Source organism: Rhinolophus sinicus, linkage group LG05 (genome assembly GCF_036562045.2).
Source record: "Rhinolophus sinicus isolate RSC01 linkage group LG05, ASM3656204v1, whole genome shotgun sequence".
Classification (NCBI taxonomy): Eukaryota; Metazoa; Chordata; class Mammalia; order Chiroptera; family Rhinolophidae; genus Rhinolophus; species Rhinolophus sinicus.
In genome coordinates this window covers 147,668,915-147,686,568 of record NC_133755.1, presented here as the reverse complement: position 1 = coordinate 147,686,568, position 17,654 = coordinate 147,668,915, and the positions used below count along the sequence as shown (strand labels likewise).

Here is a 17,654-nt window from a genome sequence, read left to right as displayed (position 1 = left end):
CTGCTTATGTAGGATACATAAACACATACTCTCAACTCATCAGTTTCTCTATGCCCCATAGTAAATGCAAACACAAACAAGCACAGAGGAAACTTCCCTCTCCCTTTGGATTCGCCACCAGCCAAATGATAATACTTGAAGAATTGCTGACACTGCCAATTATTTTGACTGTTCATTAGATAATCCTTTGACCGTAGGTAAATCTCATAACCTTTGTTCATCAAATTAATTTAAAAAAAAGAACTAGATTTTTAAATTAGTAGTATTTTTATGCCCCAGTAACCTACTAGTTAGCTTTGTAATAGTTATGAAAACAATTTTAAGTTAAAAAACTTTCTTGAAATGTGACTTTAAAATGTTAACATACTTTATATTTAAAATCACAGCAATAGTATCAATTGCCCAGAATTGTTCTACTTCCCCTGAATGGTTCAATTTTCCTTTGGTGTTCAGAATTTTTTAAATCTTATTTTCTGTATCATCACAATGCCTTGGAATAGAATCATAGATCTATTTCATTGTCACAGAGCACAACCATACTCAAACCAACACTGTTCCTCTTTTATCTCCAGAAGGCTCTATGGTTTTAAAATTTCAGCATCATTATCTTTTCATCCTTACTTTTGTCATGTATCGATCTACTAAGTTACTCATTATCTTATTTTAAACTCCTTTACACCTCATTAGTTGAACATATTCCAAAATTTAACATTTGTTTACTTTATCTTTTTCTCAATTGAACAAATATCCAGACCATGTTAACAATGCTGCACTAAACCTAGCTAATAAGTATTGTCCTTTCAAAGATTCCTGAATCTTGTGAATCTTATTTGTCCAGATCCTTATAACCAAAGGAAATGTCTTTGATAATTGTGAATAGGTGCAATAAAAGTTTTAAAAATCACACAGAATATAGAAACTATCTGTACACTAAATTAAAACTTTATTGAATAAAGAACACTCTCCAGAACACATGAGCTGATGGACTAGGTTTACATTGTATGCAATGAAGCTGAACATGACAGTAGTTTAACATGGAATGTCAAACAAATTAGTATTTATCATTGTACAAAACAGTTTATGTAGATGACATGCAAGAAGAAAAGTATGATACTCTGCATTTTCACTAATCATCTGTGATGAGTTTTAAAAAGACATTTGAAGAAACTGGTAGATTTCTTTAGAATATATTGCAAATAAATTAGTTACCTGTACTACTGAACCTCTGTCGATCTCTTTTGCATTCCAAATAAAATCTTAGTGCAAACATCCAAGTTGCTGATCACTCCGAAAGACTGTCAAACTCATAGTAGAATACAATTTCTGAATTAATGTGCATTAAGTAGGACAAAACCAAGAACGCCAGTTACTGCAAAATTCATCTAGGCACACTTAATAGTCCACTCTAAGCATTTCTTCTAAATCTCTCACATTAATTACTAAAGCCTGTTTACAGTACTAAAATTCTATAATTCAAGCATCAATGATTACATTTCAGAAAAAAAATCATTCATTTCAGCAATAGCATTACTGCTATATTCTAAAAAAGAGAGAGAAAGGGGAAAAAAAATCATAATTAACAAAACCAGTATCCATAATAAGATACATGGGGAAAAAACATTTTAGGAAAAAAGTGTGCTTTACTCGCACAGCAGGAATTATATTATGTAAACACAATTATTGGCCCACACCACAAAATCCATGAGAAACGTTCAAATCTGAACACTGTGGGTACATTATTTTCAAATCTGTTTTTTGTGTTTATACTGAATCTGCTTGTACCAATACATGACAAATAAAACACACTCTTTCACACACATACACATACAAGTGATTGTTAAATATTGAGCATGGCTTGCTTCCCTGACTCAACTCAAAACATATTAAGTGACATCCCAACTATTTTAAAAATGTTTACAGAAATCATTGAATGTGACTAGTAGTTGAGGAATGATGAAAAAGTGATGGTAACATGATGCGAGTGGATGTAAAAAAAAATGTACATATAACTTGGCTGAGATTTGCAAATGCATGGAAAGTCCTTTCCTGTGGGCCTTGTCTGAACTTTTAACTGATACCAAAAATATAGTAGCACGAGTCCATTGACACCTGGAGGGTCAGGCCTAGAAAGCTTACCTTCAAAGTGCAAATTTTAACAATGGAATGTTTTAGCAGGGACATAAGAACAATCCTCCATCTTTTTTCTTGATTAAAAGAAATTAGATGTTCAGAAAGTTTTTTCCTGGCCAAAGTTATTTCAGTTTCTCGGTAAAACAAAAAAGTATTTAGCCAAAAATATCAACCACTCTTTCACATACACAGGAACTATTTTTAGGGGGGTTGTGGGGCGGGGAGGGGGAGAGAAAAAGCCCTTACCTATGTATCACCTAATGCAACTTTTACTTAGAACTTAAGTTCTTTGAATCAACTACATTAAATACCAACATGTACTTCCCTTAATCCCGCCCTCTCCACCCGCCTACCCCTAAAACCCCAATGAACCCAGGTATTCTAGTGTCTGTGTTTCTAAGCCTCATGATAAAGGCTGTTGAGTACCACCTCCACTGGAACGAAATGAACACCTAAGGTGCACTTTCTACAGCACCTTTTTCTTCTCCACAATTGAGTGGAATGCTCTCAAGCTTGGATCTAGATCTCCAGATCATCAGGCCTCGGTCGGCTGCTGGCCCGACTGCTGGCTCTGCTGGAAGGCCGCTGGTCCACAATGGCTAGTGGTTGTAGTTCATGCCCAGCAGCCAATTTTTTAGAATTCTGGTTGTCATCAGGGAAGTCAAAAGGCTGTGCGTGGGAGTTAGAGATGGTGCTTCCTGCCTGCCCCATTCGATTTTGTTCTGCACTATAATTAGCCCAGTTTTGCTCACTTGCTTGTTTGTTGTAATTGCGGCACGAAGAATTGTTTCTGTCTCCAGTAACCAGCTTGTAGCCAGGAGGAGACATGGGTGAGAGGGGAGCAGTTGGTGAGGAGCAGCCATTGAAATATGCATATTTTGGAGATCCACACTCTTTGGAGGGGCTGAGCGGGCCGGTGGTAGCGTGGTAAGGGTCGCTCTTCCCCTTCACACGATCCTTAACACCCTTGAAGAAGACATAGAAGAGTTCGATGATGTTCAAGGCAAGAGACACCAAAGACACGACCAGCATGAAGATGATGAAGATGGTTTTCTCGGTGGGACGAGAGAGAAAGCAGTCCACCTGATGTGGGCAGGGTTCTCTTTTGCAAGTGTAAACGGCGCTCAAGCTGAATCCGTAGATGTACCACTGGATCAGCAAGAAGGCCACCTCGAAGACGGACTTGAAGAGGATGCTGATGATGTAGGTTCGCAGCAAGCCCCCTCGCATTTTCACCTTGCCATGCTCTTCGATACCATACTTGAACTTCTTTATTTCGATCTGCTTCAAGTGCATCTCCACATTCATACCATCAGTTTGGGCAACTTTCAGTTCCTCCTCTCTCTTGTTCAGTTTCTCTTCCTTCCGCATGACGTAGAACACATGTGCCAGGTACAGGAGCGTGGGGACAGACACGAAGATGATTTGCAGGACCCAGAAACGCACATGAGAGATCGGGAAGGACTTGTCATAGCAGACGTTCTCACAACCAGGTTGTTGGGTGTTGCAGCGAAAGGCCGACTGCTCATCACCCCAGGCTGACTCAACTGCTGTCCCCAGCAGCAGGATTCGGAAAATGAAAAGGACTGAAAGCCACACCTTCCCTCCAGCGGTGGAATAGGCTTGAACCTTGTCAAGCAGTTTGCCTAAGGCACTCCAGTCACCCATGTTGCCTGGGCACCTCCTGCAAAGAAACAAAAAAAAGACAACTAAATGATCAGACTGCAAAATATTAGTTTCATATATAGTGTCTTCCAGCCGACAGTCAAAATATTATAAAAGCTCTCATATCTTTTTAGCATTCTTAAAAAAAAAAAAAAAAAAAAAAAAGGTGCAAACTCTTCCTGTCCGGTGTTCCCCCTGCAAAGAAGTCTCACGGTTTTCTTGAGATACAGTAAGTTTTAAAAGCAACGAGTCTATGTGCTGAGTAAATTGCGATCTTAACCTGTGAAGATGAATTACTTGCTCAGCCACTGCCTCCACACATGACTTAAGAAGCTGCCTGTCTGCTAAGTGCCTCTGCTTAGTTTATCCATCTGATAAATGAGGACAGTTCTTGCCTGGTTGGCCTATGCCTGGATGCATGCCTAAGCAAAACGCTGATGTGTATTATTCAAAGAGCCGTGTATCTAAGAAGTGAGGTAAAGACACCCATTAACACACACACCATGCACATGCACATGCAAGCAACCTGTTTCCAAACTCAACCCTGTTATATATATAGCACTCGATTACTAATTGTATTCTGAAATGTTTCTCCTTGGAATTTCAAGTGTAATCTGTGCGTTCTGTATAGTATGATCATTTCTACTTCTCTTTTTCTTCCTAAGCAGTGACTCATGTGGTTCAGAAGTCTGCCTTCTGCCCAGAGTAAAATACGTTGTACTGAAATACACCATTTTGACACAATGTGTCATTATATACAGGAACTTACTTTCAAAAACCAAATACCCATCAAATTTCAGGTAATAATTAAATCCACCTCTATTCTAATTATAGCCTGAAAAAATAAAGATCACCTTAAAGTTTATCTCCAGCAAAAACGACTGGGTTTCATCTTTTCATTACTGTACACTTTGAAGTTCCCTTATTGGGCTTTGGGACCTCAGCTGATACAATACCTAAATATCTAAGGCTAGGACTTCCCCATTATTGGGGATAAGAAAAAGACTCAGTTCTTTAGAGACAGTAGGGATCCCAAACGTTATCTAGTCCATTTTATACTTCTAATTGCCAATAGTCCCTTTAACTGATGAAAACTGAGGTCTTGGGTGTATAAGAAATAATTATTCAGCTATCAGTAGAGGCAGAAGAAGTATGACCCCAAGTCCAAGGTTTTCCAATGTATACACTGGTTTTAAAATTATAATAAAGCTGGCTTAAGGCTAGAAAAGCTTCCATGCTTTGATATATACCATCTTAGTGAAGGCTAAAAGCTGGGAAGAAATAAGTAACATTACATGTGGCAGGCATAGAGAATATAGTCTAATTTTCAGCAGAGTAGTAATTGGAGGATTTAGAAAAGGATACAGTAGTCAATGATTATTTAATAATTAAAAACAAGCAAAGTAAAGACTTTCCAGGAGCTTAGTAAGGAATTTTAAATAGTGTAACTAAAAGTAGGATTATATAGGCTTCTTTGAAATATGTTCATTATCTAAATATAAAGAAGTTTCTCATCTGGTATTGAACTATGAGCCATTGTCTCCTTATAGGAAGTAAATGAAATCCAGGAGTCTTCTTCCCCAACATTACATTTCTGTCTAATGCCTGTACCTCCTGGCTATAGAGCGAAAAAAAGATGAAATGGAAACCTGGCCTGGGATTTCCTGAAGGAAACAAAGAGATGGCTGATACATAAAGTGAAACTATGCACTAGCCTATCTAAATTGGCAGGTGATGGGTATCTTCAAGGACAGACTAGCGACTGCTGCCAAAGAATGCTGGGTAAAGAGTGGGAGGTGGATAGACAGGTCACAGAAATAATGCTCTCCCAGTGGTCATAAAAAGGGAGCTTCCCTTCTACTTTTAGAAAGGGCCATTTTAGATTCTGAAGTCACAAGTTAGACAGTAAAACTGATGTATGAAAAGAGCAGTCAAACAAGAACAAAGGCTTGTAGGGTTGAAAAGAGGGTTAAATAGCCACAGGAAGGCTTGAAGCAAGGGGGAGTAATTTAGCTTTGATGAACAGTTTGATGGTGAGAGAATGTAAAAGGAAAGAAAACCCTACAATTTAGCAGAAAATACTACATTAGGAATGAAGAAGTACAGTCCATGAGGGTCAAACAAACAACAGAATTTTTGGAGCTATATCAATAGACAGTTTCTATGTGATGATGTGTAAATTGGCCCTAATTTTGTTTGTAGAGAATTCCGATATTTTGCCAGTGTCATCTGCTTTTGCTCAGATATTCCAATTGTGTTGAGGGGTGGGGTGGGGGGAAACAACAGAAACAATCAAGTGTAAAGTGATAAATTGTTTGCATACATACATTCACCTAATGATCGAGCTCAAGACAAACTTAACATGTTTAGAAATATGACCAGGCATATTGAGATATTATCATTTTGATCAATGTTTCATCATTATTCAAAGTAAAATATGATTGCATAGATGCTTGTACCAATTAATTTCTAAGTTTCTTTACATTCTATTCAAAATAAAACTTGACTTTCATATGATTTTGAGATGCCACAAAAATACCCAGAGTCACAATATGAATGGGGTCATTGACAGTTCTCTAGGTAGTAGTTCTTTATCAACACACCAGCAACTTAATTGCAAAGTTGTTTTTTCTTTAAGCACCCACGCAGTTGTCATTTGCATTAATGAGCTATCCTCTTTCATCTGAATAAGATGAATTATCTAATAGGACACCTACAATCCTGTAACATGTAGACACCTGTCATTACCACTATCAGAGAGACCATCGGGTAATGTTTAATGTTTTTGCTCATAATGCTTGTGATTCTCAAGGAGAGGTAACAAAGATAGTTACTTTTTTTGGTAGTTGTTCTCTTTGTTGTGAATCAAAAGTTCTGTCAAATGATTGCTCCCTCCAATTAATATTTTCATTTTTACAAGTTTTAGTTGAAAAATTATTGTCTTTTTATAAGGAAAGGGCATAATTATATGTTTATAGAATTCTTGGCATTGATTTATAGACTATCTACCTCACTTATATTCACCAGTAAGAGACAGGTATATTCCTTATTTGTTACACGGCAGCTGAACGTATATTAACATATATCACGAATGTTCATGCTTTCACCTTCAGGTTCCAAAGTTGGAACTCTACGCATATATGCAGACTGAGGTCTAGGTGAAGGAGCCAATGCTTGCCAGCAGCTGGACCCCTCTTCCCCTTCCTGTGCCTTCTGTGTACCATGTTAGATCACATTTTCTTTTCTTTTCTTTATTAGTTAGTTTCAGGTGTACAAAACCACGTAGTGATAGTGATTAGACATTTACACTCCTCACAAAGTGATAGCCCCAACAAGTCTACCATTCGTCTGACACTGCACATAGCTATTACAATACCATTGACTATATTCCCTATGCTGTACTTCACATTCTGTAGATTGCATTTTCTATTACTCTTCATGGCCCTCTAGACTAGAGGCCAGAAGTCACAGGCACCCAAGTGCGGCCTGACTGAGGACCATCTGGTCCCTTTACAGTGTTTTTTGAACTACATCACAATCACTTGGCAGCAGTTGACAAAAACATCCATTCTGGGCACTCACCAGTCTTAACGGATCTGATTTACTAGTGGGTGAAAGGGAGCACTAGGATTTCAGTTTTTTGTTTCTTAAAAAACAAACAAAACAAAACAAAAAAAAAACCCCAATGTACTAGGTGATTCTAAAGTAAGGTAAAGCGGCAAACAATGGGTTGACATTTTTTTGTACTCTGTTGTTCAAAATATTTAGGAGTGAGGAAATGTCAGGAGAGCAGAAAAGGACAGAGTCTAAAAAGGCGTTGGGGGGGTGGGGCACACAGCACGAGGAGCAGAAGCTTTGGGGGCATGCGGGACCTGAGCTCACCCTTCACTGAGCCCTCCCAAGAGTCAGTGTCACTCCACCATCTCCTGCTCTCCAAGAGCACAAGGACTCAAACACTTTATTCAAAGTGAAAATAAACCTTCAATTTTAAATTACTTTTGACTGTCCCTTTGCCAGAGACTTAAAAACAAATCACTGTGCCAAAGCTGCAGTCAAGTCTTCATCTCACTAATGTCCTAATAATTAGGAGAATTTGAAAATATTTTACTTTCAATTTAAAAGGTTTTCCCAAGAAGATGCAACTGTAGTGAGCTGAGAGTAGAGACTTCAAATAAAGGTAAATAGGACTGCTGAAAACTAAAGTGATACTTGATATATCTATCGCCTTTTTATGATTGAAAGTAAACACTTAGGGAAGACGGTCATCAATATTTGAAACAATAAAATCATTAAGTCCAAAAATACATCAGGAAATATCTATGAAAGTTCCTGATAAAATCATTTAATGGATTTCTTGGGGTAGGGGAAATCCCATTTGTGTATTTTTAATGTACTAGAACCCAAAATATTTAAGGCCCAAAACTATAACACTCCTAATGTCTTTAACTTTTCTAAAAACCCCTGTTCCTTGTATTAAACGTCTGAACTCAGTTGTGATCATTCTTCTACAGTTACGGTCAGATGTTCTTTTGGTGATATCCATTCCCACACATAATAAACATAACCCACATTCAACCCATCAGCAAATACTACAGGTTTTATGCCCCCCCCCCCGCCCCCAAACAGACTATGGCTGAGTTTCACCACCACCACTGCTCTTAGCCTGATCTCAGCCATCATCACCTCTCTTCAGGTTTCATGTCAGTAGTCTAGTCACGTGGCTTGCTTGCCAACCTATTCTCCTCAAACAGTCAATCTTGGAAAAACAAACAACCAAGCTGCTCTGCCTCCATCAGCTCTGCTCCATCTGTGGCTCACCCACTCACGTCTTTAGGTGCCTGTTCTGGTTGCACCTCAGCCATTCCTCCTGCCCCGTCACTTCCTATTGCCCTTGTCCTGCTTTTGTTGCTTAATGGCCCTTAGCTATATTTGACATATTATATATTTACCTGTTTACTGTCTGTCGCCTTCCATGACAAGGTTTTATTACTACCTGCTTTCCTCAACTAGAATGTGCGCTCCATGAGGGATCTTGTTTTGTCTCTTGCTGTATACCCAGTGCTGAAGAGAATAAGAGACGCTGAATAGTCAAATAAATAGTATTATCAGCATCTCACATGATGCAGACTACTAAATTTTCAAGTGAAAATTGTTGAAACAGAGAGCTGTCTGTTGAAACAATATCCTTCAAATGATTCCTGAGCAGGCAATAGGACTGAATTAATAATCATTTTTTAAAAACGCTCTTTAAGAGCTTCTTGCTTTTAATAGATCTCAGTGATTCGGGATGCTCACAAAACTCCAACAGGTATCATAGATGTTTATTCAGTTTCACTGTTATGTTGTTACAGGTTAAAATTAAAAAACAACAAAAACATGTTGTTGTCCCCAAATTCTCTCATATTCTAACTCTGATTTTACCATATGGTTTTACTGTCACTGAGAACACTATTGCAAGAAGTAGCCTGTTTACACTTGTGTTTATTTCAAGGATGACAAATCTTGGGGGAGAGTTGGGGCTCTGAAGAGGAAGATCAAGATGTGATATTAGCTGACGTGATAGTAAGCCCAGTAAGTATCACATCTCTATATAGTCTCAGCCTACGCAGGCACTTAAGTGATCTGAATCAGATACCATGAAAATTACTCCCAGTTCATCAGAAAATACACAACCTTTGCTTCCTTATACCTAGACAGTTACCTAATTCTGTGGCGTAGCAAATTCCGTGTAAACATCTATTCTACTGAAAATTCTGCCTCATGATTCCCTGATTATCCTTAGATTCCTTTGTAAAGAATGATACTGTTAGTTCCATTTTCACAGGTATTTTATGTGTGGCACTGAACTGCATAAAGTTTTCCGGAGGGGGGGGCCCGCGACGGATGGGATATACCAACAAGCCTTCTTTTCCCTGGCTCTCACCCCTCTCACATAGTCAACCTACATCAAGGTCCACAGAACAAGATGGGGCCTGAGGGCTGAGGGAGTCCATCCAAAGAGGATGATGCCGCCAAATAGGGACATTTCAATCCCCTCCCTAGTTCAACAGCTATCCCTTAACTCCCTCACTAACAGAAGGTTTTCCTGGCCACTTTGGGGTGCTAGAGGAAAAACCCTAAGTCAGAAGAAGCTGCAGGCTAAAAAGCCATGTTCTTCTATTGTGATCTGATGAACTTAAAAACATTATTTCTATCAATTCTTGATGTTTCCCCTCACTCTCAAGCTCCAACTTGACTTTTTATTGAATAGCCTAGTTATTTTCTCATAATATTAACACACCCCTAGGGTGCTCACATGAATATTAAGAACAGTCTGTTTTCTTCAGTGAGCATTGGATAACTCCCATACAATATTGCTAGTTTAGTAATCCCATCCTGATTTATGAGAAGACTTTACCCTTTATCAATTGATAGGGAGAAAAACCATGATGAGTGTCTGCCTTTTTTGTTTCTATTTGGAGATATCTGCCACAAATCACAAAGAAAGCCATACCCTATAGCATGTATCTGACTCACAGAAATTGCTAAAAAAGAATAATAAACACTCTATGTTTATATTACTGTGAATTTTAAGCAACCCATAACATATATTTTCTAGGAATTACTTAGAAAGGTAGGGAAATTTGAATGTGAAGATTATGGACATTTTTACGGCTAAAGTCGTTGAGATTTTACACACACACACACACACACACACACACACACACCCCAATACATCTCACCATGGTTTGTGTTTTAATTTTGGCAAAATGCAGTCTGTATATATACATAGCCAAATGGTGAATTTAGACAGGCTAAGCGGAGAATGTAGGCCGTTATCCAAAGGATCTAAAAAAATAACCTCCCAGAGAAACTCTGAATTGTTTTTAGCACAACTTATCTATCTTGAATATTGACATTAATGATAAACACTAGGTAATTACTTTTCTTTCCAGAGCTGAAGTAGTGTTGAGTAGACAAGCTTCAACAATCTATTTAAACAGCCAAGAGTCTTGAAGGGAAGTCAGAACAACAGGAAAGGTGGAGTAGAAGGGATTAATCACTGGTGACTTTCCTATTGTCCCGTTCCCTCCAGTATCACATATAAAGGCTCTGAGGCTCACACCTACCTACACCTCTGGGTAACAGCAAAGGAACTAAGGAATGCACTGTTATCTAAGTTTTTCATCCCTCTCTATACAGGAATTGGAAACATGTAAGCAACAAAGCAACTGTCAATATCTGAAAACACACCCTTTTGGATCCTTGCTGCAGAGTATCTTTAGAACTATGTTTCCCAGGAAGAGTCAACTATAAAGGGTGAGGCACTGAGTGTATGGGGTAGCTGTGGTAATAAACTTCAAAGGTATTAGAAAAATGTGGAATATGTTTAGATAGTGGGAGCAAAGCACTATCCTGCATTTTCCAGGCAAAGGATAGGTGACAACTACACCCTGACTTTGGGAATTACAAAGCATCACACATTGGGGGAACGCGTTTCAGTAGTACAAAATTCAACACATTCACAGAGCAGAAAATACATATTGCCATTGGTATAATTTCCAGTCATTTCGGCCTACATAGAAAAATTCATTATTGTTCCCCAGACGTATTTTCTATCTAAACGGCTTAATTTCACTCTTGGGCATGGAGTTAATTTAATGAGCTCTCTGCATTACTACAGGCTTTTATTTTCAGAAATCCTTGTACAAGATTAGGCTTCTTTAAAAAAAACAAAACTCTCAATCTAGTCTTCAAATTGCCACAAGGCACTTCTGACGGAGTTGGAGATGAGATTAAGCATCTTGTCATTACTAACCTGGTTTGGGAGGCGAAAAAAAAGAAGAAAAAAAAAGAAACCCACCTCCAAATAAAGCCATGTCTATTTTTCCAACAATTTTATAGCTCCCCTTTTCCCATTTTGCCCTTCGAGAAGAAACGCAGGCATGCCTTAGGGTGAGGATGAGTATGGGGCTGGTGATGGAGAGTTTAAGGGTAAACTTTACCAAAGATGCTCGGTAAACATTTGGAGAGCTACGGACTAAGACAGTGTGGGCGATCCGCTGCTCGGAACTCTAGATTTGAGTTTCCGAAACCTGACTTGCGTTTGAACACGTCATGAGTTCTTTCCTAATTTCATTAGGGTGCTTCCCCCCACCCCTTTGCGCCCTACCCCACATTCTTGGGAAGTTTCGACAACTTCCAGGAGAGTTACAAGTGCAATTTAAGCACGGTTAATTCCTAAGGTACTCTGATTTCCTTTACCAACGCTTGCACAGTAGGATTTCAGAATTTTAAGAAGTAAAAAAAAACCTACGGATGGGGGTGAGAGGGAAATTACACTGACAAGATTAATTAATCATTTGCTCTTCTTTTACCATTTGGGTCCCCAATCCATCTGCACCCCTCCACCCTCTCCCCCACCCCCACCCCCACTTTCGGTGGCAGAACTGGGACCTGCGCTGGGGTTGACGTGTGAGGGAGGATTCCAGGGCAACAGCTCACCAAACCTCTCCCAAACCCAGACGCTGGGGCTGCGCAGGGGCCGGGAAGAGCCGGCGGGTACTAAGATGGCAGGAAGCGCCCCGCGCCCGCCGCGGCCCCGGACCTCCGCTAAGCTTTCATTTTTATTTGCTTTTCAGCATTCTCTGGTGCAAATACTTCAAACTGCAGGGTCACACCAAGCATTTAAACGAATTCGTGTAGTCTGTGTAGTTAGAACACACAAAATCCGTACGGAACACGCTAATAGAATGTGTGTTACCAATAAGAGCATTTAAGAAACTGAACCCTTTTTAATAACAAATCAGCGTCATCTTCGCCTACCGGCAGCACCCTGGGAGCTCCAACTCAAGTGTTGCCCAAAGCTCTGAAGTCGGTTACAGGTTCCGCCGGGCGGAAGGCGGCTGCGGGGTTGGGGGTGGGGGCATGTTAGCTCTCTCTAAGGAGCTGTTTAAGAAATTTCGTTTCATATTCTTTCTAGGAGCTCCGGTTTTAGGAGACGGTTTTGGAAATGAACCCTGGCATACACTCTTTTCTGAACGTGTGTTCAAGCCCTCTAATGCTTTGTAAGTAACCACCGCCCATTCAAAGGATTCCATCTCCTGAATTGCCAACGTGGTTGAGAAAAAGGTGGCTCTCCTGAGAGCCTCAAATTTTTCCACAGTAGTTGCAGAAACAAAGTAACTCTTTACTGTTGATTTAAAAACCTCAATATTACAACACTGATTTTTATACCATTTGTTTACCAGGGAAAAATGTTAGGAAGGGACCACGTGGAAGTCAAGTAACCGCAAGGTCTTAACAAAGCACTTTGTTAAGAAGCTTGCTTTGCCAGGCTATAGAACATCAATCAAGATTTCCACATGAAAAAGCAGAAAGTGTAGAATTCTATAGCAAGCACGCCAAGGAAATTTGCACTTTGATTTTTGTGCTGCTGTCGGTCAAATTTCCAACCCAGGCTCCGACCCACCCCCCCACCCCCCAAGTTACAGAGCACCTAGACTATTCCTGATTACGAAGAAAGTAAAATTACACTCTAAAATGAAGAACCAAATATCCAGCAAACTCGTGCTTTATTCTAATTGGAAAGATCTGAATCTTATTTTACCTGTTCCATTATTAATAGAAACTTTATAACAGTCACACAAATACTGAACGTTCAATTTTAACTTTAAAACTATAGAAACACTTTCAAGTTCATCGTTTCATTTACAGTATGACATCAAAGGTATATTTAACACATTTAAAAACTTTAGAAAAGTTTTACATGTAGAAAAAGAAACAAATAGGTAAAGATTTTTTTTTTTTTTAACTTACTCTTTCTCTTAAAAGAAGTGAAGTAGGAACGCCAAGTTATTGAACTCCTTAGAGGATGAAGTAAAATGAAAAGGCAAGTTCAGGCACTCAGACCTGTCTATATTTAAAGTTTAAACGTCTGCTGCTGTTTGGTACTTTCCTCACTCCTTCCCCCTAATGAAAGAAAAGTGCTGATACCTCGTAAAAGCTTTTTTCTAACTTGGAGCACACAGCTTTTAAAAGTTTCAACCCACTGACTCAACGAGGAGGAGGGGCTAGGAGAAAGGGGAGGGGAGAGGACCGGCGGGGAGGGAGAGTTAGACAGCAGGCCGGGGAACGTTGACGGGTGGGGGAGAAGAGGCAGAGAGGAGTGGCGAGGTCGGACACAAAGTTATAGTTTAAGTTTGCTGACGAAAGAAATGAAAGCATTCGAGGTGAGAATGCTACTTACTACTTGTAGTTACTTTTCACAGATAACAATTACCGGTTTTAGCGCTTGTTTCACCAAAAGTCCAGAGATAATAAAAAGTTGTGTATTTTACAATGTTACAACCTTTCCTAATATATATAAAACAGTAAATAAAAATGCTGGAAAAGAGTGTAGTCAGTACAGATTTGTTTCATATTGGCCAAGGTGTGTAAAGTTAAAAGGAGGGAGGGGGGAGTAAATTATTTGATAATCTCATTTTTCTCCTAGTTTAAGTAAGGACCATTAACAAAAGAAATGGTAGGGATGAGAGAGAAATTTCAAAAATGGACAAATGTGGTAGTGTGCCCACCCCAAATCCACCTTCCAACCCCTTGACTGCTTTGAATGTTTACTCTTCAGTTTAGCAAAAACTGTATTTATATTTATGATTCTACTATATATGATATAATACGTTTTGCCTGTGAAATCTAGATATGTCTGACGTCTCTCTATCAGGTCTTCAGGGAATTGAAAATGTATAATATCTTAGCCCCATTCATGCCAATGCACTAAAAACTAAATCTTTTGTAGTGAAATGTCAGAATATTTTTAACGAAATACTGATATGGTAAATTGGCAGTAAGTGGGTCTCAAAACTGTCCTTGAGATCACCTCCTTCTCTAAAACCCATGGGATTTCCTGCACAATGACAGTAGAGCTGAGCATATCATTTTTATGCATTTTCCACCACTTCCGTGGCTCTTCCTGTTAAGCACTCTGCATTGGGATGTATAATAGCCTGAGTCATGTGGCCTCATTCTTACAGTGGGCAGCTCCTTTGAAGACTCCCTGGATGCCATACCAGATGGCAGTGCTGGGACAATTTCCCATAAACAGGCTTCAGTGATGCTCCCAAGGTTGAGCAGGGAAATCCCTTGACCATTATTCTTTGGAAACAAAGCAAATTCATCCAGACTTAACATTCCTTATCCTTTTCTCGCTAATACAAATACCAGAAAAAAAGGAAAAGGCAAATATTTTATGGTGGATACATTTCTCTAAATATACTTTCACTAAAAAGATTAATAAAACATCTTTTGAAATGTTGTAGTTATAAGACACAATATTGCTCTTTCATTTGTTGGCTATACTATGTCCAAGGGTGTATTTTTCTTTAAATTAGAGGAGAAAAAAGAAATAGAAATTGTAATCTGACTTTCAAGTCTTCAAGCTCAGCAACCCATGAATGTTGTTTTGGTCTTGTATTTATAGTTTGCCTTCAAACGAGTCTATTGTTTTTATCTTAACTAAAAATAATTTTATTCGATTCAGAATACATTCATGAAAATGATTTATTTTTTATAAGAAAATTTGCTTCCTCTTTTTAAAAACAGTCTGTGCTTCATTTAATTTACATAATCATTTGCTTTTCTTTTTAAAATTATTCAAGTACAATTATTACTGATATTATCCATTTTATTAAAAAGTTGTCCTAAAATGCTGATTCAGCATTACTTGCATGAACAAAAAAAGTTGCAGTGGACTATTTTGTAACAGGGCTGTGCAAGCCAAAAATTGCTTTCTTTCCAATTACGTTTTGTTAGGTCTCTAAAAGGCTGATGTCTAAGTATTCTGCTACCTTTCTTTTTAGTCTATTGCCTATGTGACAAATTGGAAATAGAACCAAAGCACTTCTTTATACCAAATTAAGTTCCTCATGGATATGACTTGAACTATCTTCTAAGCCAAAAGTTAGTCATAGCATGAGCCTCTAATTAAATAATTAGTTCTCATAATATATAGGATGTACTGTATCTTCTATTTCTAAAATGATTTCCTCATGATCCTTCATTAAAAATTAAGACATTCTATGTGATCTTTTATTTTGGAATAATGGCACCAAAATGTGATCCTATGAGTAGGAATGCTCAAAGAGAGCAGGGTTACTGTGAATGGCTTCCGTTGGAACATTGACAACAGTTTTCTCTCATGCAACTAGCAGCTTCTCCAAATGCTGAATAGTTACTCTTATTATACCTCAGTAATACTCTAGCCATGTTGGTGAGTTATATCGTGACCTAGAATCTATTTTTATAAAGAAGCCCACTTATCTAAACTTAGAAGCATGTCTCCATTGTTAAAATCATGGAATAGATTATTTAAAATGTGCTTTTATCATATTCTCAGAGATGCCAATGCCATTTCATTAATATAAACACTGACTTCTCCCAACTGTATCTTCTCTGATTGCCAGGTCTGTCTATGCAGAAGAAATGGATGCAGCCTAATTTACTAGTCAGGCAACAGTGCTCAAGAGGGATGAGGGACAGTCATTTACAGTTCCTGTCATCTGTATGGTTTCTTTAGTCACCACCATGAGTCAGACCCTAGACTTTGTTTTAACCATGTTGCTCTGTGTCTTGAGAAATGCACATTATTGGCACAGTGAAGAGTAGACTCTTTTTCAGAATTGTGAGAAGTATTTTTAATCTGAGAACCAACTGCATTTTGGATGTTTGCCTTTGTTTCAGAATACCAATTTCTGGAATTTTAGCAGATAAGTGGATTAATTTTTAAGTACTTTAAATACCTATCTCACACAAGTTCTGGCAGGTTACTCTCACTTCAATGAGTAGCATAAACATTCAAAAATATTTTGGGACTGTAGATGAGAGATTATTAAGGAGAATATTGTAATGACAGTGGACAAAAAAAGGGATGCTGTAATAAATCATAAATTCCTAACTGGGCAGGTCATGGTGGGTAGTCACTCCCCAGGCATATAACTTTAGAAAAGCTTTTTCTTTGCCTTAAGTAAGCCCTGTCCATTGTCTCTCTGTATCTAAATTAACACAGCTTTGAAATGTCTCTTTAACCACCCTTTCAGACTACTCTTTCTAACGTGTAACCACCCTCAAGAGAGCAGATAATCTTAACTATCCTGTAATCCAATCCCTGCCTTGTTTTCTCCCACCTTCCTGTAATCTGCCTCAGTCTGTTCCTTAATTTCAAATGCATAAAGAAACTGCAAAATTGTTATTCTCCAGAATATTTGAGATCTTGCTCCCCGGCATATGTCATCAGTTTGGCTCAAATAAACAGTTACAAAAATTCTCTACAGGTTTGGACATTTCTTTTGCTGACATGGTAAAAGAGTGAGTTTCAAGAACCTGAACTAGAGTACTAGGACAAAGAAAGGAAAGGAAAGAAGGTAGAATGATCAGAACTTGATGACAGATTGAGTGAAGAAGATAAAGAAGAGGTGTGGAAGCTGATTTTGGAGTTTTGATTAGGAAAAAGTTACACAAAAAAGGAAGTCTGGAGGAGGAACTGATTTGCTGAAAGAGATTTAATGATTTCAATTTGGAATATTTTGGTATGAAGAACTGAAACATCTAGATAAAGACACCTGACTGGCAATTTAAAACTGGGGCTGTGGAATGTAGGTTAAAATTGTTACAAGATTTGGGATTATACTCATAGAATTTATATTTGAAACCACAGGTACAGATGAGATTACTAAGAGATGGAATGTAGGCAGTGTGCTTAGTGCACACCCTCATTTAATGCAGGCAAAGAAAAAATGAAAAAAGAAGCAAGGTAGATACTGGGAAAGGGAAGAGTGTTTAAAATGGCTATAAGTGGGCTTGTTTGTAAGGAAAAATATCACCTG

General features: G+C 38.4%; 1 protein-coding gene across 1 annotated transcript; it reads right to left on the bottom strand.

Moving 5' to 3' along the window:
• Positions 1–924: 924 nt before the first annotated feature.
• Positions 925–13,783, bottom strand: GJA1 (gap junction protein alpha 1). Its single transcript, XM_019740991.2, has 2 exons — positions 13,594–13,783; positions 925–3,814 (listed from the first exon to the last, which is right to left on the bottom strand). The coding sequence occupies exon 2, from the start codon at positions 3,796–3,798 to the stop codon at positions 2,650–2,652; it is 1,149 nt and encodes a 382-aa protein (XP_019596550.1). The 5' UTR covers positions 3,799–3,814; positions 13,594–13,783; the 3' UTR covers positions 925–2,649.
• Between the last annotated feature and the right edge of the window lie 3,871 nt (positions 13,784–17,654).